At 38.5% G+C, this 20,682-nt stretch overlaps 1 protein-coding gene across 3 annotated transcripts in view; it reads left to right on the forward strand.

Moving 5' to 3' along the window:
* The first annotated feature begins 331 nt into the window (after window positions 1-331).
* Window positions 332-20,682, forward strand: part of VPS41 (VPS41 subunit of HOPS complex) — a 105,204-nt gene continuing 84,853 nt past the window's right edge. Inside the window, exons 1-4 of one of the 3 annotated variants that reach the window (XM_035552619.2) lie at window positions 338-415; window positions 1,366-1,512; window positions 4,556-4,594; window positions 18,750-18,857. In XM_035552619.2, coding sequence (XP_035408512.1) covers window positions 1,477-1,512; window positions 4,556-4,594; window positions 18,750-18,857 — 183 coding nt within the window. In that variant the 5' untranslated portion in view covers window positions 338-415; window positions 1,366-1,476. Of the gene's footprint in view, window positions 416-1,365; window positions 1,513-4,555; window positions 4,595-18,749; window positions 18,858-20,682 lie in introns of all 3 variants that reach the window. The other 2 variants (XM_035552618.2, XM_050709278.1) reach the window with 2 other exon arrangements.

A 20,682-nucleotide genomic window follows, 5' to 3' on the forward strand; every position in this document is an offset into this window, starting at 1 on the left:
CAGAACTTGAGCGATACAAAGTGCAGCCTACAGCTTTTTAGCATTGGTTTTTAACATGTAGAAAAAGTAGCTTGGATGCAAGCAAGGCATTCAGATCTTCTGTTTTAAAAGAGAAAACGCAGCAGCTCTTTGACTGCAGAAAGAGATGCTGGCTTTGTAAGGCCCTTCTGGCCCTACAGCCCAAGCTCAGGTGGGCACCAATAAACGCGCCTTGCCCTCAAGGACTGGCCGACACACTTGGGACTGGCCCTCGGCATCGTGTGGCTTAACAAGACGGACAGAAAGACGGACAGAAGGCACCCCAAAGCAGCAAAAACCTCCCCAAACTACATTTCCCAGGGTGCCTCCGCCCCACCGCCTTCCTGCCCCTCACATGACGGCCGCCGGCCGCGCCATGGCGGAAGCCGCGGAGAAGGTAGAGAGGGACGGGCAGGGCGCTGCCCCGCCGCGGGGCCGGGGGCCAGGAGTCCCCGGGGAGCGGGGAGCGGGGCCGGGGAGGCTCCTGGAAGCGGCGGGGCAGGGTCCCCGAGGGGCTAGGGAGCGGCGGTCCGAGCTTTGCTGCGCCCGGGGTGGAGAGGGGGAGAAGATGGAGGAGGGGGGGAGGTTTTTAGGTAGCCCCCGGGGGCTGGGCGTGAGGGTGGGTGGTTGGAAGGCAGCTGGCACCCTCATAGAGCCAAGTTTGGGGGTTGGAGGAAGGGAAGGGTCTTTCTCAGCCTCAAAAGGTCCTTCTCAGCCCTAAAAGGGGCGCTAAATGGGGCTGAGAACCCTAAAAGGGCTAAGAAACTCGCGTGTGCCCTGCGGTGCAGGGCATGTGGGCAAGTGCATCTCAACAGGGGAATCTTCCCAGGTAAATGGGGACAGTTTGGTATTTGTGACCCGCACCTCTCTGAAGTGAGTGGCCTCATAAAGCTCACCCTTTCCAGATGACTCCTTCCCAGGAGACAAAATACAAGCTAGGAATGAATTTCCTCACTATTCTGAATACTTTCTGAGTTTCCTTGCCAGGCTAGGGCTTTTATTTTTGACAAGAGGCTAAACAACATGACTTCTGTCCCTCTTAAAAGCCTTAGTGTGGGAGAGCTTTAAAACTCTCCCAGGGAAATTTGTCTTGTTTGGGAAAAGATGTTTGGTTTCCACATTTTCTGCTGTCAGGGATTTAATTTTAGGGGCTGGCTTCTCTTGGGGAGGCTTTATTGCCTGATTTGGTGAATTTTTAACTGTAACAACACTTCAGAGAGCTCTCAGGATAAAACTAACCCTGATAAATCTTCTTACCTTCTATAACAACATAAGGGATTAAAGCAGTCTGTGTTTTGCAAACTTTCATTATCGTATCTTACTCGTTTCTGTTTATTTTCTGTGCAGAGTATGCACAGGTACACTGGAAGGAAGGTGTATAACGCCGTGTAGGTGAATGTTGGCACAGTTCCTTGGAAATACAAGTTCATAATTTTCCCTTCCCGGCAGATCCAAGTTATGGGACTAAAAATGTACTTGGCAACATCTCTTTTCGTAAGTGAAGGGAAAACTATACCCATTTTATTAGAAAGGAAGATCTATTGAAAGCTTATGTTGGATCTACTAAACGAGAGATTATAAGGGTCAGAGATTACTTTGCATTTCTATGGCTTCCTCATCCGTGTTGCTGTTCTCTGTGGTTAGGCTGCTTGAGCACCAGCATTTGCCAGCTGACTGGAGCATACCGCTGATTCTCCCTTTGAGTCTGAGACCTACCAGTGACAGTCATTCCTACATGATTTGAGATTCTGGCCATCTACAAATCCCTGTTGAGGGATGTTCTTTCCACAGTTACAAGACTACTAAAAAGTAGAAGTGGAGTATAATCCTCTTGGTTCGTGCATTTTGTGGGAGGGGGAAGTAACCTGACAAAACCCCAGGGTAGTCGTAACTGCAGTTTGCTGTTCCAGTTTGCCTGTGCGAGTGGGAGAAGTCAGGCAAAAAGCTTTTCACAGAAGGTTGCTAGCAAAGTGAGTTGGTAGGTACGAGTCAATTCTAAATGCCTTCAGCTAAGTTGTTGTCAAGGAACAAATTGGAGGAAATTCTTCACTCAGGGTGGTGAGGCCCTGGCCCAGGCTGCCCAGAGAAGCTGTGGATGCCCCATCCCTGGAGGTGTTCAAGGCCAGGCTGGATGGGGCCTTGGGCGACCTGGTCTAGTGGGAGGTGTCCCTGCCCATGGCAGGGGGGCTGGAACTGGATGGTCTTTAAGGTCCCTTCCAAACCATTCTGTGGTTCTGTGATTTGTTTCCGAAGCCAAGACTCCCTTTGAATTACTGAATGTTATTTTCCCTAGTTAATCATAAAGGCCAGGAAGCATTTGCTTGAATTTCTGTGCCAGTTATGAAACTTTGTAGCCGCAATCGTAGTAGGTTTCAAATACAGTAGCATTAACAGTGTAGTTATCCCAGATCAAAACACATTGATCATTTTAATCAACTTCTGGTGTGCCCTGACTTCATAGGCCAATATTTTCCAAGGATGTCCTTTAACATAACTTAAAACAAGAAAGATTACACTAAATCTTAAGTGACGGGTGGATATAAGAAACAACAAGTGTAACAGCAAGTGGGCTTTGTTACTCCACTTTGTGTGTGTCTGTCTGTCTGGTGTAATGTAGTGAACTCATCCTCTTGTCACTTTCTTTCCTTGCATCTGTGTTTTCCTGAATAGCCAAAACAATTAGGAACTATGGGGGAAAAAAATTAAGTGTTATAGCTGCACTACTAGCAAATCTTGTGTAACAGCAAAAAAGTCACTTTTTGCTATTGCATGTTTTTTATGGGGGGAGAACAGATCAAATTTTTTTTCCAAACAAATTCTCCTTTTGATATGAACTATGAGAATTGTATCAGAATATCAAAATGATATATCTAATGGTTTTGATGTATAAAGGAGTTGAGTATTCAACTCTTAGTGTCCCTGAAAGAAAAAAAAAGTACGATTTTTTTCTGTTAGGAATCTGGTGATCTTTTGCATTGGACTTTGTGTGTTATTGCTTGTCCTATAGGCCGGCAATGTTACATCATGATATTTTAGTTCTCGTATCATTTGGTTATTATTGTTAAGTAGAATTTAGGATGCAGAGATTCTATATGACAAAATTGCTGTTTCCTAAAAGGCAACTGTTTAGTGAGTGGAGACAGTGAGAATGACAAAGAAACAGTGCTACAAGAAAAGTCAAACCCAGGCTTGAAAAGATACCTAAGTTTTAATCCCTCTTCATCTGCCCTTGACTCCCATATCCTTTCTACTTGGCATTTCCCAATTCAAGTCATAAATGCAGACTAGGCAGATAACCCTTCTATGGGATACATGTTTTAGAGGTGGACATCGCTGCGGTAAGTAAAATGTAGGAAAGAGGTGGCAGCAGTCATGGTAATATCTTGCGGTGTGTTTCAGGTAGAAAATAAAAATGGTGCTTTTCTTCTCCCCCATCCACATCTCTTCTGATCAGTTGTGATGGTCACTAAAGGTAAACCTCCTGTAATGCAGACGAGGCATTTGCTTGCATTTGCTTTCTGCCTAGAGGTCACAAGCAGTGCATTTTATAAATAAGGAAAACAAATAAATATAGCAAACTAAAGATGACACTGGTCATGGGTGCATTAAATTTTCTTCCCCTTTCATTTCTCCTTAAGCCGTTGGTAATTGTCTCTTTTTTGCCTTCTCTGATGAAATTCCCTACCTACTTTTTGTATTGTCCAAATATTATCTCATAGGCTTATAGGAAGTTGCTGCCTTCTCTCTTGCTCATTCTTTGCGTATATCATGTTTTGTTGTTAAAATGCTTACATTCACTGTCAGCGTATTAGTTGTAACCTTTTATTGCTATTGATAATGATAAATACATTAAGTAAATCTTCATTTTGCTGACCTCTTTGAGGAGGCATTGCATCAGCAGATTTTACCAGTGGTCAGGTGAGAGATTAGCAGAAGTCGACTTAAATTTTTTTGTAGCACAGTAAGATTCAATGTCTTGCCAGAGAGAGATGTTTTAAAGGTGCCGTTGCTTCAAAGGCAAGAGAAAGGCACTTGGTTTGCATTGATGTAAGATGGGAAGGAGAAAGTCATTCAATGCTGATGTCTATGGAAAATGGCTTGAAGTTAATTTTAAAATAAGTGAACTAATAGTTGAATACAAGAGCTGGTTGCTAGATAACCAGAGAATGCTGTTCTGCCGTGTGAGTCAAGACACGAGTAGACATTGCAAAACTTACTGCTGCTTCTTAGGGGAGGGAAACTGCACAGATGATGCTGTTCACTCTTTCTTTTAGCCAGGTAACCAACTATAGTCTCATAGTCAGCTGGTGCCACTGAGTGTTAGTGTAGCGCTAGATTACACGTCCATGAATTGGGGATGAATGAAAAGGATAATTTCTGACATGTTCAGAATCACTCTGAACTTTGAGTTGCTCCCAGTTTTCTCATGCCTCTTAATAAAGGTGTAAAAGTACTTTAAAGGGGAACTGTTACTCAGTTGTCTAGGGTTATGTATGCACTTAGCTAATTTTCCCTATTTTCTTCGCATTGTTTTCAGGAAAGTGGGTATAATGAAGAATCAACAGATGAATCTGAGGTAAGCCTGCTTAAAGTGCTTGGTACCTGAATTGGTGTTAGTGCTACTCCTTTGTCGGTGTGAAAAGATACCATGCTTTATGGTTTGTTTTGGCAGCTGCTTACTTAAAAGTTCTGCTGCTACTCTACAGTGGTGTTAAGCTGCACTTCAGGTATTTAAAAGCAGCTGTGATTTGCTAGTAAGTTCTTCCTTATATTTAAAAAAACCACAATCACCGATTTGTAGTGAAGTGAATTAGGTTGAGAGAAAGATTCAGGTGTATGCACTTCTGTTTGAAAATGAAGCAAATGAAAGTTTAATTGACAGTGTAATTATATATGCAGTAATAATACGTTAAAGTAGTTCCTGTGTTATTTAATAATTTCAAGGCCTGGATTTAATCATGTTCTGTAGAGTCTCTGTTCTTGAGATTTCATTTTGTCAAGAACTGTCTTGTGTTCGAGAGAGGTCTGCCTACGTGCTGGAAAAAGTGGACTGGGATGAGGAGAGAAAAGGAACTACAGAGAACTCAAGAACTTGTCTGTGGACAGTAGTATAGTAACTCCGAAGTTGCAATCATTGAAGGGGTCGTAAGATATTTGGCAAGAGATACTTGGCTTTAGCGTGTTCTAGGATGACTATAGGAAGGAAGAAGTAGGGGTGGTTGAGCAGCTTCAGTTGAGGCCACCAGTGAGAACAGATTTTACAGAGCAGGGTATTAGCTTGACTGAGCATTTTCACCCATTATGTATCTAAATGAAAGTGGCTCCTGGGCTTCCAGAACTTTAAAGGACTTGCTGGTTGGAAGATTTTCTGTTCTTTTCCTAGTGCCAAATCTTCATGCTTTGTACTTAAGTTAAAAGGAGGTTTAAATCCTAATTTCCAGGATGGTGGATTCTGTAGAGGCTATGGTGGTGGCTTTTGAAAGAATCCTTCTGCAGAGGACAGTGGCTTTCATTGTGGGATAACTTTCTCCTCTGCCTTTCATGAGTGGCTGTGGTGGCACAGTAGGGCATTCCTAGTGATCAGCAAAGATTTCTTTGGCGTGTTTCTTTTCCGGTGTGTTTCTGTGTGGGACAGCTGCTGGGACCAGACTCTTTTTGCCCAGCATGAAATGGGTTCGTTCTAGAGCTACGTTGGATGCGGAGGAGGCTTAATGAGGTGAAATGCACATTAACAGTGACTGGGCCAAGTACTCAGCATTTTGCAGAAAAATAATCTTCTCTCAAGGGGTTGATGTTCACAGGATAGTGAGCATGGCTACCTGACAGGTCGATTTTTCTTCTTTAAGAAGAAGGAAGAGGGTGGTTTAGTAGTACTTTAATAGCCTTTCAACACTTAGCCCATTACAAGTTAAGTATTTACAGTGGTATTAGTATAATTAGGTTGCCAGATTACAGTTTTTTCTTGTTTTCATTTCAAGAAATCATAGGCATCATAAAACCTTTGCAATGTCAAAGGTGGTATAAAAATAGTGGTAGAACCACCAAGTCTAAATGTTGTTAGTGTTTGCTTATATTGTTTGAAGCAGGGACAGAGATAAGATTGAACTGGTGGCTTTACTTTTACTTCTTGTGATTGTAAAATTGTGTGATTTCTTTTGGATGGCTCATAGTTTGAATAATTGGGGATGAATCCTATGGTGATGAGTCTGGGACTAATCCTTGCAGTCTGTGTCCTGTGATCTATTTAAAATAATATTTATGGCATGGATTTTGTTGAAGTTTTGCCATCACAGTAATAAAGATTTTTACATATACAATTGGTTGCACTTAATTTCATTTAAATGCTTTCCATACAATTGAAAATTATCGCTGTTGGTTTCAGTGAATATACGATGTGTATAAGTTATACTACAGGAATATTTTCTATTATGGAGGAAGATAAATTTTAAATAACTTCTTTTGAGTAAATGATGTCCCTGTCTGAACTGCATGCATAAGCAAAATACGAAATGTTTTTCTTCCAGTGCTTTTTACACTGCTTTGCCATTGCCTTAGTAGAGTCAAACATGCAGTGCTTCTCTTTTATGCAGCAACTCCTTTAGTGTAATTCCTTTATTAGCTCTTAGTATATAACATGCTAATCCTAAGTTGCTACCTGCTTGATTTGTTTTAAATGAAATGTTCTTTAACAAATGTCAGGATGCTCATTAGCACAGACTGGAGGTAAAGCTTTACAATAGGCCTCAAACGTGAGAGTCTGCAAAAACGACTGTTTTGAATGTACATCAGCTAAGAGCCCCTCATTGTAAGTTTGGTTACAACTCTTGCTTCTCAGGAAATTGAGGTCTTAAGGCTGCTTAAATGGGTTTAATACTTGCCAGCTGTTTGTCAGAATGTGTGAAATTCAGAGGTGATGCATATGTTCAGATGTTAAACAACTATCAGTATCTTTGCACTGAGAAGCCTGATTATGTCAGCGCTTGTAGAAATGCTGTAGATCTTTCCTGATAACTACAGTACAACTTAGACTTTATTTCATATACTTACATATGATATGGGGGTATTATAAACTTTATTTTTCCTTTAGACAGACTGATATGATGAGGAAGCAGTGTATCTAACAGTGTGTTTTAATTCTCAAGAGAAAAACCTACGTGATTTGCTAAGTATTTCTGTTGTGCTCTTGAAACACAATCATTTTCTCTTTGTATCTTCTTGTTTGTTTTTCCTCTTTGGTTTGTTTGTTTCAAATTGTGCTTATTAAGTATACTTGCTTTACTTCTCGCAACCCCATCATCAAATGGGCTGCATTTGGGGCTGAGCCTGAGCAGCTTTGTTTGATTGAAAATTCCTAGTATAAGGAGGTTTCATTAGCGTATTTAATTTTATTTTACAGCACCTGGAGCTGCATGTTTGGACTGTCACATATGATGAGACCTTAAAAACAGACAATAAATGATGAGACCTTAAAAACAGACAATAAAGTAATTTGACTTCTGGCTGTTCATAAACTGTGGAGAAAAAAATCTGAATAAATTATGTATAGCCTGAGTCTGAATTTCTGTTTTCAAAGTATTTTTCTTTTTTGTAATGTGTCTGTTTCTTTAACATCTAACTCTTCTTGGTTGAGCTGTTTTCTGTCAGGCAGATCCTTCTTAGATGTTCCCAGTGAAGTAGAAGAAGATGATGTTAATCAAACGAAGGAAGTATTGAGGTTTCTGCAGTAGCATTGCAACATGGTGTTAAAGCGGGATGCGCAATAATATTTTTCTTGCATTGAAGTTGCTACTGCTGCTCAGACTGTAATTTGGTCTTAGAAGGTTTTTATTTTAATGAGAGAATCCTGTTATATTACATAATGGACCACGGTGGAGTGACTTAAAGAAATTTTTGTTTTACATGAGAACAAGTAATTTTTTTTTTTTAGCTTAAAACAAGGAATAGTTAGATTACAGTAGCACATACAACACTATGTAATGTAAAATTCACCCATGAGTCATTTGCATTCTCTGAACAGAGTTCTTGAGTCTGTTAATTCAAACAAAAGCTTACTAAAGAGTCAACTTCAGTCTTCCTGAAGTTCCTCTCTCTGAACCTCCATGCCATTCTGCACTGCGTCGATGTATAGTGATGATTTGGTTTGTTGGTGCTGCACAGTATGAAACTTAAAATTCGACCTCTGACATTATGAAATCTTACGAGGTCAAGCAGATTTTTTGTCTTCACTGTATAGATAGCGCACAAAACATTCTCACCAAGAATTAATTTGTACTGATAAAGGCATATCATTTACATTGTGTCCTTGATAATTGCTGGTCTGCATAAATTAGTAGCAGTTGTTCCAGGTGTACCTTGCATGCAGTAGAAGTGTTTTGAATCAGGTCTTTGAGTCCTGGGACCTTTGGCTCCTGTCTCAGCCTTGGCCTTGGTGTACTGGCTTAATTATGCTCTTCCTCTTTCTTGTCCCCCCCTTATGAAGTGGAGCAGTAGTTTCCTACCTCTGACAAGTTTCTTAGCTCATGAAACACTTTTTGTCAGTGTGAGATACTGATGAAATGAAATTCGGGAAGTATCAAAAACCAGAACCTTCCAACTTGATGAGGAAATTGGAGCCAAGTTAACATCCTGAAATTTGGTTAGTCAGTCTTTAATGTTTTCTGTTCCTTTCTAATTGACCGGAGTAGATTGCCCTGGTCCAGTACTTATTTCCTTTACAGGAAGAACCTTTTCAAAAAGAAGTGGCAGTGGAATCATAAAACTAGTTCTTGATCCTGTAAAACGATTCTATGATTATGTAAAGAATTACACTTGATTTTTGTATGGGGTGCACTGCATGATGGGTAAACTCTTTGATTTGGATTCTTGGCCTGTTAAAGGAAACCACCAACAAAAATGGCAGATGCTTATGTTCCACAAACAGTTTTGAAGAATAATAATTTGTTTTCTCAGAATTAAAATGCTGTGTAAATATGTGTATTGCTCTTTTTTATTAGGTACTTGTGTTTGTTAGGGATCATGTCTCTCTTCTGTATAACATTGTATATTTCCGTTCTAGCATTTCCATTTTTATGTTTCCTAGTCTGTTTTCTGGCCTGTTTTCTGATCTTTAATCACTGCTGCCTTGTGAAGGGGTTATATTTGTTCATTAAATTTATTCTGTTAGCTATTTAAACGCTATTAACGTATTAAATTCTAGGAGAATTTGTAGAGGGGAAGTATTGTAGAAATTCTTGTTTAACCCAGCATTCAAACAGCTTGCATTGGCTTACAAATATCCCTCACCTTTATGCTTTTTCCACTTCAGTTGGTGGTGTTTTTGTTCTTTAAGGTTTTAAAGACTGTGATCTGAACTTGAGCATAGTTAGGAAATACGTAAACGTTAACAGGAGGGCAACTAAAAAGCCTTGATGTTTTCTTTTCCTTTTCAGTGCACTCCAGATCTTAGTCTTGTAGGCTAGGTCTGGATTAGGTCAAAGCAATTAAATCATTTCAAGTAAATAAAGCATCTGGTTAAAAAGGCTCCTTGTCGTACTCTGTTTCCATCAAAATGTTCTCTTAACATAGAGGGTTGAGCATTGGGCTGGAAGAGGTGAGCTCTTCTGTGGCTAGTAGTTTTTGAAGGAGCATCACCATTGCAACAGAAAATGAGTAAGAAGTAGACTTGGCTACTGTAACTCAGCCCAACCTGCCATTTTTTGTTTTCTGTCTGACCTTTGGTAAATCACTTCATGTCATCATGCCTCCTGTCTTTATTATTGAATGGCTTTATACTATGGTTGCCATTATCTCTTCCCATTGTTTTAAAAATATAAAATGGGAGGAAAATGCTCAAGAATGTTTCACATACCTGAGCAATCTGGAGAGAGATTGCTTCTCCCCACATGGCTTTAAGTGAAATTGGCCTTTTAAGTAGGGTGAATGGAAGGAAAAGATATATAAATTCCAAATAGAAAGTTATCCTCCTTATTAATGAGAAAATGTATCATGCAAATAATTTATCAATTTGAGTCAGTAGGATGAGCATGGTAAATTATTTATTGAAGTTTAAATGGAATCTTTTCATACATTAATTTGAAAAACAAGTTTGCGGTGACTAGTAACTAACATTATAATATACATCGTTAGAGGATTGACTTGCAGGAAAAAATGGATTATTGCTAAATTCTTTTAATATCTTCTGGTTTTGAGTGAAAATTAGATACTTAATTTCATGAGCTATTAATATTAACCAGAAGTGCCTGTTCTGTCTGTGTGTTGTGGAATACATAAAAAGTAAAAATGCTGCTGAGCGTGTTACATAAATAAAATTGCACAACTAGTGTTAACAGAGTATACAGATGTGGCCTTTCCAAAATACTAAATGCATTTATCTGGGTGGAATAACACTGGGGTGGAAAATGGAAAATAGTGGGAAATCTCAGCTATTTACTTTCAGCTTTCACTGTAGCGACTGGGTAGAAGTAACTTTAAAAACTACTGTTCCCAAAACTGCACCGTAGGGCTTTCATATGCAGTACATCACAATGTGGCAACTGGACTGCTCAAGTGGTGTTCACGGAGGAAACAAATGTTTGCCCAAGTTCCTTACTCAGCAAACGGAAAGTACAAGTAGAAATGTGTAGTTCCATTGAGATTTGAACTATTTGGATTTTTCACTGCTGGAGTTGGATTTAGACATGGAAGATAAAACAGCCTATCCTGTGCTGCGTCTGTGTATGGTGCAGTTGAAGTGGATGGACTAATCCTGTGCTTTTGAGCACCAGAGTGGATTTAAAAGTTTTCACGTATTCTTTGCCATGCACAAAATTACCAGTAAAATAAAAGAAACTTACGGGAGTTGAATTGAAACCAAATCACATGCTATATAGGCTTTACTACTTTTTTTTGTACATGTGATTTATGATGATTGCTCATCTGCAGTATGTCATCTGCGTTATTTCTGCTTCACAACTTGGCTGATGCCCAGCTCCTTCAAACCTGTGCGAGTGAATCCTCAATTGGTGTTCCACAAATACAGTATGACATTCTGCATACCACAATGGTTTTAAGAAGAAATAAAATGCTCTCTGCTTTGCCTTTCATCTGTGTTATTTCATACTCTGAATGCAGCCTGTTTTGATACATATTCACAGGCAGTCGTATCATCGTAATTCCTTGCTCCTGGTGGATATCTGTATTTTTCCAAAGAGGTTGAGGGATTAGATAAATCCCTGTAGAAAATGCATGGGAAGAACAGAAAACAGCTGTGTGAAATTTTAATATCGTAATCCATGTTTGCCAATTTTACAGCCAGATACTGGGAAGGTATTGGCGATTTGTGTAAGAGGAATCATAAAGGAACTGGATGGGAGGTTATTCACTTCACTTCCTTCACTGAGCTAGCATTACTGTATTTTCACCAGAGAACTAGAGGAAAATGTTTGTTAGCACCTCAAGTTACAAGTGTGACTTCATGGTTTAGAAATTTCAGTCTTTGTGTCATTTTGTTGTTTTGTGTAGCAATGGATATGGAATAGAAAGTAATTGTATAGCTAAACAGATGGATTTATTTATTTATTCTGAGTGATATTAGCATTTATTCTAAACTAATTCTCACAGAACCTGTGTTTAAATACTGTTAAAAGTGCACAGGCTGCTGTATTTTGCACTGTCATACAAGTGTTCCACAAAACTGAAGTAAATAAGCAAGGTTTTATAAAGATAATTATGTACCCCTTGCCCACCTCAGTAATTTGTTTCTTTATTGATATTACTAACCAGTTTGTCACTTCAGATCAGTAATTGTATAATTTGGCTCTTTTTTTAAAGGAAACTTGTCTTTTCAGGTTTTGTCTGATTCAGCTCTTTGTGGGAACAAACTTTTCAATATTGGAGTTTCAGAGGAAAAGAGGTTTGAATTTTCTTAGTCACTTTTGACCTCCACAGAGTCTGGTTAAGCACACGATATTTAAATTTGGCACAATAAATAAGACAACAACTTGCAATGAAATTTTGTTCTTGTTCCTTTATTACCTAACAAACTGAGCTTTTGGAGGTTAAAGGCCTTAGTCTGAGTTTTTCTTAGCATCCTTCTAGTGGTAGAGATTTGATTGCATTGAGAGAAATTGAGTCAGGATCCTAATCCTGAAAATAGCATTTATCACTGAGAAAAGAACAGAAGTCTGGAAATCAAATCCTAGCGATGGAGAAAGAGTAACGATGAAGCTGCACTATGCAATAGGTGTATATTCTTCTAGTATAATTCTCTTTGTTGGCTCAATGTCACTTGTTTTTTCAGCACAAGTGGATATAGGTCCCAAAACAGTGGAGGATGGAGAGCTCTCTTCTGGTTTTGCTTTTGGATTTTACTTTTTCTTTTAAAAGGAGGTGAAATATAGAAATGAGCAGCTGGGACGGTGATGTTTGAGATGCTTCCTTGCAAATAAAGTGAAGTGTTGCATCATTTCAGGACACAGGGATCTGTTTGAAAAGCAAATACAGCCAGATCTACTTGAAGATCTTTAATTTATAACTTTGAGGTGTTACCTTGCTAGGAATGAATGGGCTTCTGGTTGGCAGTTTGTGTTTCTTCATTATACCAAGTAGTGACACAGTTCTGTTTTTACAATAATGAAACACAAATGGTAGGAACTATTTGTGTTGTGAATTTTCAGCTCTTTTTATTAGAAATAATGATTTTCCTTAAATGATTCTTCACAGTAACTGGGACCTAAACACTGATTTTGAGAAGAAACCCGAGTTTGGGTATGGGCTTTTATGACTTCCGTGACAGGAGTGGTGAAAACGTTTTATTTTGTGGGAGCCTTCCTTCAAATATTGTGGTGACAGAGACGAACGCTAAAGAAGTCGGATGGTCCAATGGAAGAAGTCCGACTTCTAAGACTTTCCAGACCAAACCTCCTTCCTCTTCCCATTTCTGACCAGAACTGGTCATGATTTTCAAATAAAGTGATATTTCCAAATCATGAAGAAGAGCAGGGCTTTGCTAGTATACATAATGAATGCCACCTGTGTTAATATCAGATAAGGTTAATTGGATCTACTGCAGGGAAACAAAAAGCATGTTGGATTTTGGGGCGGAGGAAAGTGAACAACTTTCCAGAAATATTCTTCGATCCCTTCTGATATCAAATAGATTATGCACCGATTCAGATTTAATATATGGGTTCAAAGTTTACACCTCTTACCTCTTGTCTTTAAAGTACAGGTAATAACCTGATACCAGCAGGCATAAAGTGAGAGTAGCATTTATGACGACTGTTTTGCGCCTAGTAAATGGGAATATAATGAGGAGGAGGGAGAAAGTTGATTTATCCCCATCACAATTATAACCAAGGTGTTATCATACTTAAAATTACGAGCATGATAAACCATTTAGTACTTTAAAATTAGGAGGTTTTATTCATTGCCATGTTCTCAAATAAACGAAACCCAAACCATTTTAAGAGGTCATCTGGGCTGGAAGTTGAAAGGATATACAAACTGTGTAGCAACATTACGATGTTATTCCTTAAATCCATCAACAGACATTAGCAATTTGTTACAACTTGTCTTTTAATAATTTTGAAAACTGCTTTAAGAATATTAAACCTCCTGCGTGTGGTACATCATGTGCTGCTCCTGTGTGATGTGCTGACTTGCAGCAGGCTTTTGCTGGATTATTTAATTCACTAGCCATATTCCCATGTCTTGCAAATGGGTGGTTAGTGGAGGCTGGGTTGTATTTCCTCGGGCTCATGAGGGCTCAGGACTCTGTTGTCTTAAAAGTGGTGCACCTCTCAGAGACCTTCCAAAAGAAAACTTTAAAATAAAAATCTAACCCTCCAGTTAAGACACCACTTCCATAAAAAGCTAACAGTTGGACATTTTTCTCTTCTGGATCAAGTCAAGAAGTTGTTGAGAGAGCCTTGATTTATCTGCGAAGGTAATTGGTGATCTTGATAACAGAGTGCTGCTGGAAATGTTGCTGCACTTTGTGCTTCTTTACATTTAGAGAATTAAGTAATTCTCCATGGAGACTGTGTTCTGGGACTAGAAGTCTTTTTACGTATTTTATTTGTTGTTGGATTTCTTTAATAAGTGAACCTACCATCAGCAACACACAAAGGAAGTGTTTATTTTTTGCATAACAGAGGGTGCTCTATGAACCTTAATTTCAATCCCAAAATAAACTGTGTTAATTTCTTTGGTTTAGTTCAAGATTTTCACATAGTTCATCAATTAATTAATTCTGAAACTGGAACTAGTTTATTTTTTTTCTTCTGAATGATAATTGTTTTTGGAAGGAAAAAATAATTTCTTAGTTGGTTCTACATGGCTTTCCACAGATCTGGCCTGCATTAAATGTCAAGAAATGTTGTTTTTGTACTTGGGCAGCAGAGCATTTTTAATGGCTTCTAAGCTGGGAGAAAGTGAGCCAATTTAACAGTTTTCTTACAGTTTCTCAAACAGAGATAAATTTGAAAGAAAGTATGAAAATGAGCTGGCATTTTTTTCTTTTTTTTTCTCTTTTCTTCATTTCTTCAAGACATGCCCTCTTAAGACCTGTGACACCAGGGTTTGTTGCAGTAGGATGCGAGCGTAGCCCCCTTGAAATCCCAGGAGTGATTAGCTCAGGTATTTTTTCCATTTGAGTTTAAATGCTTTGCAGGGTCAAAACTTGAAAGCGTAAACAATGCTGGGGTGACCACCTCCAGTAAGTGGGGCTCTATCTGGAACTGGATGGACAACGCGTGAGCAAACATGAATGGCACTTGCCTTATAATGTATGCACCGTTCATTTCCAGAAAGGCTTTGAAAAACTTAGAGGACAAATTGTGCAGGAAGGATGACACTTCGCTGTCAATGCCCGTAACATAATTAGAGTATCCACAATCAGTAGAGCATGTACTTCAAGTGACAGACTGTCCTGTGGGCAGATCCACTGCTACAGGAGCAAATGTGGGCTAATGGAATAACTCCAGGAGCTGCCCACAGGTTCTTGCTGGAAATTGACTTTGCAAGGACCAATTTATGTGGATTGGTTTTCGACTCGTGATTTCACTGCGGTTGTGCCTGCTTCCAGACTAGGAAAGGCAGGGCCAGAATACCTGAAGAAGGCCACGAACTTGCATTTAGTAAGGCAGATGAGCTTCCTCGCAGTGAAATCGGCCTTCGGAGAGCATATTGCACATTTGCAGTGCCCTTTGGTTGAGTTGGTCTCTTCCTGAGGAGGATGTGGTAGTGAGCTTTGTCCCCACGGGGTGGTAGGAGCACGAAGGGGAGTTTGTGTTCATTTTGTGTTCATTTCAGGAGCTCAGCAGTGACAAACGAGAGCCCTCAATAGGAAGGGATGTATATTGGTCTCCCCGGCTGGTTAGAATGTGTCTTTCAATTGGAAGTGTGCTTTCAGTGGGAAATACTTATGGATACCTGGAGCAAGTTCTTTGTTGTGTGTTTTGAGCAATTTTACTCTTGGCTTCAGCAGTAACAGGCAAAGAGAAAAATAAATGGAAAATGAGTTTCAAATTAGCATTCCTGTGGTTGAAAAGTGGTTATTATTTATTTTAAACCTACCCGAGGGTAGCTTCCTCTTGTCAGCTCTGTGGGTCTTCTTCATTTTCAGAATTGAAAGCTGCCATCTGTGGACTACTTTAAACATCTTGTATAGTATATATTTCTTTTTCTCTCAATACATTTGACAAGAATTTCAGAATTCAGTGGTTTTGTGTTGTGTTTTTTTTTTTTAGGCAGTCTATATGGAAGGAAGTGTTCAGCGGTGGTACAAGAAGCAGTGCTAGAAAATTTATTTTCAAATGTTTAGATTCCTCTAGGATGGTTTAAAGGACTTCTCTTTAATTAAAAGTGCCATACACTTAGTAAAAATCCATGTTAGTTGAGAAATTGATTATTATTTTTTTGTTTCTGTGAATTTTTTTGTTTCTGTGAAGCTGTGAATTTTCTTGTCTGGGGTAAATGTCACTGTTTATATCGCAGCTTTGCTGCGAGTCAGGACTTGTACAATTCCTCCAGGTTGTCATAGAAACGCAGCTAACTGTCATCTCAACTCAGGCTGCTGATGGTTTTATTTGTAGGTTTTCAGGATTATTAAAATTTAACAAAAATTATTGATTTGCTTTTTATTAACACTGGGTTGTGTTTACCTTAGAAGTTCAGACTGCATAACAGCTTTTCCTGATAGAAAAATACCTTGAAAATGATTAAACTCTGATACTCTGAAGAAGGGATCATCAAATGCATTTAGTGCATAATGTAGGGTCTGAAGCAATAGGGAAATCTTGCAATTTTGCAAATCATCTTTTTCGTTTCACTGTGTTTACAGCAAAGTTCCCCCTTCCACACACACATTTCAATTCACCTTTTAGCTTGACTTTTACTTAACATAAAAGATACCTGTCAAGAAAGTGTGAAATGGGTACATCATTGTGCCTTATATTTGAAGTTTTCATTTTATTTACTTTTTCTTGAAGCCTGGCAGAATGCTTCAGTGCACTGACTTCTGAAAGTATATATTTTTTGTATATGCATGTGCAGGCAAAGTTACTTAGTTTTCACTCATAAATAAGACAGGCAAAACTTATTTACAGTAACTTTATCTAATGGTCCATGGATGAATGCTTTTATGCAAACGACTGAAGAGACTAGAATTAACTTTTCACATTGGTTGCACATTTGATGTCCAGACTTAGGCAACATGCGGGATCTTATGAAAACTGGATGACTGGAGTTCAATTTTGACTTTTATGAATTTATTCAGAGATTACCCATGCATTTCAAGTGTAATCTTTGTAAGCAATGTATAAAATGCAATAATGCATTAATTGCTGTAAAACAGACGCATACTCCTTCCACTCCCTGTACTCCTGTTTCTTTGACATTACCTCCTCCTGCTCCACTGCAGTCATTTATTAAGGATCTGTGGACACAAGTAATTTGGCTGATTTATATAGAGCCCTGTAATTTGACATTGTCATTCTGTCTAGTAACAACTTTGTTCAGTGTTGGGCTTTACTGAATAAAATTGTTTCTTGGTGGACATTTTGACACCTCACTTCAGACTGCTACGTCATGGACTGCTGACATCCCTATATTAATCTCATTTGTATTCTGTCACAAAACTCTGGAATAACATATTAAAAGATCTTCTCTTTGCAGTGTATTTCTATAAGCAGGATGCCGAATATTGAATGTTTCCATTAGTCTGTATGGCTTTTATATGGTTTGTACGAGGATATGTGTTTATTAACGTGTGTGGTGGTAGCACACATGGTAAATGGGAAAGACTGGCTTTGCTACTCCAAAGGCAACTTAAAATATTTTTATTAATGTCTCTCTTTTTCCACCTTTACTTTTCAGATCATTAGCTACAATAAAACATAGCACAAATAGACTTCTTCTGCCATAGGCCGCCACAGTGCATTTTTATTTTCTGTTCTAGGAAATGGAAACCAGTGGTTGGTGGGAAGTAAGGGATCTGCTTTCCTAAAGCACTCATTGGTGTATTTTGGTAGCTTAGGAATGAAAGGAATGTTTTGTGTGTGAAATACACTCCATGTTGATGCATTCATTAGAACTGGCAGTGTGTGTAGGAGATTATTAGGAAAGGTATATACTTTTTCCCAGTGAGAACCAAGGTGTATATATATGGGTTTTGTATGTCTAGGCATGTGTAGTATTAACTGAGGCTTATTGAAGGTTATGAAATCTCTCTCTGGCCTTGTACTGCTGTAGACCATCTGTTACAGGTAGATGCCAATGACCAGAGTCCTATTTTGCACCTTGGATTTCCTTTCCTTAGGAGATAAGCATGGTGGGTGTTGTGTGAGCAGTGAGTTCGTTCCTTGTGGTTTTTAGCTCAGTCTCCTCTTTGTTCACAGTATGCCATTGTCTTTGCATCTAGGTAGTGATTGGTGATAATACCTAACATGTTTGGGAAAAAAAAAAAAGGAAAGCTTTGGGATTTACTGCAGATGATATAGGTGATCCATAACAACATACTGTGTCTGGATCCTTTTCCCAGACAGTTTTGCAACAACATATTTATATTTCTTGTTTTGAACATAAACCCACTGGTATGTTTTGTACAATTAACTTATTCCTAGTGGATTCTGTTTATTTTTGTTCACAGTGTTTTGCCCCTACCCTTCCTACAGAGGTGCAGCATCTTGTAAAGGTCCTGAAGTTTTTCGTAACCTGCATGCTTCAGCTTAGAGTTAAATGTGGCTATAGCGGCACACTTTATTTTATCATCCATTTTTCCATATCATAGAATCATCACAGAATCATAGAATGGCTTGGGTTGGAAAGGACCTTAAAGATCATCCAGTTCCAACCCCCCTGCCATTTATATTTTTCTTCTGAATTGGGAATGACTAACTTTATGGAACAAAGTACACACATACATCTTTTCCTGCTTTTTAGATATTAACTAAGTGCCTCTTACAATGCAGCTGAATTGATATGCTGTTAAACAGTCTTTGTTTGCACTCAGAACTTTGGAGTGAAAAGAGTAATCAACAACAAAAATAAAGCACAACCCAAACCTTCTGGAATGACAAAAATGTGAAAGTTTGGCTTTTGGTTGTAATGGCTGTTGTTAAGATACGATGGTGATCCATCTTCGCCTGGTGCTGTGTGACAGTTGTGGGGTATCTGTAAATTTCTTGCTATTTAAAATGAACTTCTAATTTTTTTGTTTGTTCGTTTTTTTCCTTGTGCTTTTAAAAATGTAGGAAGATGAGAGTGAAGAAGAGCCTAAGCTGAAGTATGAACGGCTTTCTAATGGAGTGACTGAAATTCTACAGAAGGATGCAGCCAGCTGCATGACGGTGCATGAAAAGGTATCACGCTATTTTGTGGCAGAGATAGTTCTTCTGCTTGGGTTTTATGTATTTTATCTGTGCTTATAATGCACCAGTATATTTCTCTGTAGAAGTACTGCCAAATCTAGAGGTGCAGTGCAAGCCAACAATAATATAAACAAAATTCATGGTAAGCCTGTGTTGAACAGTCCCTCCTTTCTCAGTAGGAAAATGAGGTGAGAATTCAAGGTGCAGTAATTTGTTAGATGCAATGTTTACATAAGCTACTGGGAAATGCTCACTAGATTTTAATTATGGACAGTACCATGAACCACAGTTGAGATAAAGTCCCAACTTCCCTTTATCTCAGAAAAGAAATTGTCATATAATATGTCATATATTATGCTTATTTATACAGCCTGAATCCCTGAAAACAGACTTGATCATGCCAAGGGCCAGCTTAATATTTATCCAGCTGTGGTAGATGGCTGAGTTTCTGTTAATACAGTGTGAAGGAAAGGAATTACAATGCTTTTTTAATGTTTTTTTTTTAATGCTTTAATACTAAACTAAAGTTTCAGATGTACAAGAATGAATGGGAGAATGGGATCGACAATGAAAAATAAATAAATTTTACTAAGAATTGTTTCTTTGTTCTTGCAGTGAAGAAACTTCAGCTGTTTCTTTGATTAAAACAATTGCTTTGTTTTCTTGTCTTTTATAAATATTGGAGAGCATTTTTAAAATATTGAAGAATGCTAAAGAACATCTGAAAGTATGAGTTAATGATTTGTCAAGTAACTATTAGTATGTAAAACATAATTGCTGTTTTCTGAATGTATAATCTTTCACAGCCAGTAATAGCTCCTTAACGGTTATTGTTGAGGCATCTATCTCTATTATTTGGCTATATTTTTAGATTGACTTGTGCTGTGTTTCTTTTACTCAAAGGACTGTTGCCATGGCTCAAGAGGCTCTTAAGATGAAGCGTGTATTTTAACTGTGGGAATGAAAACAATAAGTCTTTTTAAAATGTTTTTGGCAACTTAGAATTAAACGGATATTTTGAAAATTGGCAAGCATTTCATCCTGGTCTGTGACCTGTTTGCCTTACCTTTCTGAGCTTCAGGTAAATTTTGAAAGCCAAGAAATAAACAGGATTTTTCTGTAAGGAAGCGCATAGATACAGCTTTAACTGTGGTGTCACAAAGAGTGACAATACAGGAAAGCTGTTTAAGGATCCCAACACTTTTAGTGTTCCAGCAAACTAGATACACTATTTATAAGAAGGATCAATATGGTTAGAAGGTAGGTGCCAGAGTCTTTTAGGAATATGTCTCTTACAGCAGGGAGCTGAAGAATGAAGGTGGGTCATAGGTTTTGTGAGGGTGTTCTTTGGTTAGATTTTTTTTGTTTTCCTGCTAAAATGGGAAAAGCCCTGCTAAAGACTAATTATTAACAAAATGACATAGTGCTATGTAAAGTATGTCTCTGATTAAAGCACTTTAACTTTGCTAGGAATCCGTATTCCGACTAATTTCCACCCAGAATTATTATTATTTTCTTTTCTTTTCACTGCTAAAGCATCATATTTTCACCAGGCTTGCTGTCTGCACTGGATGACTAATCGTCATGGCACCTGGTGCATTCAAGCAGGCCTGTGCAGTGGAATAGTCATACCTAGTTATGTCTGCACACCTGATGTTTTATTAACCAGTATTGATTTTTTTACCCGGGGGACTTTTTTCTTCCTGAAAAAAGGCAACCTTGCAGGAGTGAAAGGCATTGCAGGGGATGAATTTCTAATGAACCCCTTCTTTCCCTTTTTTGACTCCTTTTAATGTAGCTTCATATTTTAAGTGCC

The sequence above is a fragment of the Cygnus atratus genome, chromosome 2 (genome assembly GCF_013377495.2).
Source record: "Cygnus atratus isolate AKBS03 ecotype Queensland, Australia chromosome 2, CAtr_DNAZoo_HiC_assembly, whole genome shotgun sequence".
Taxonomy (NCBI): Eukaryota; Metazoa; Chordata; class Aves; order Anseriformes; family Anatidae; genus Cygnus; species Cygnus atratus.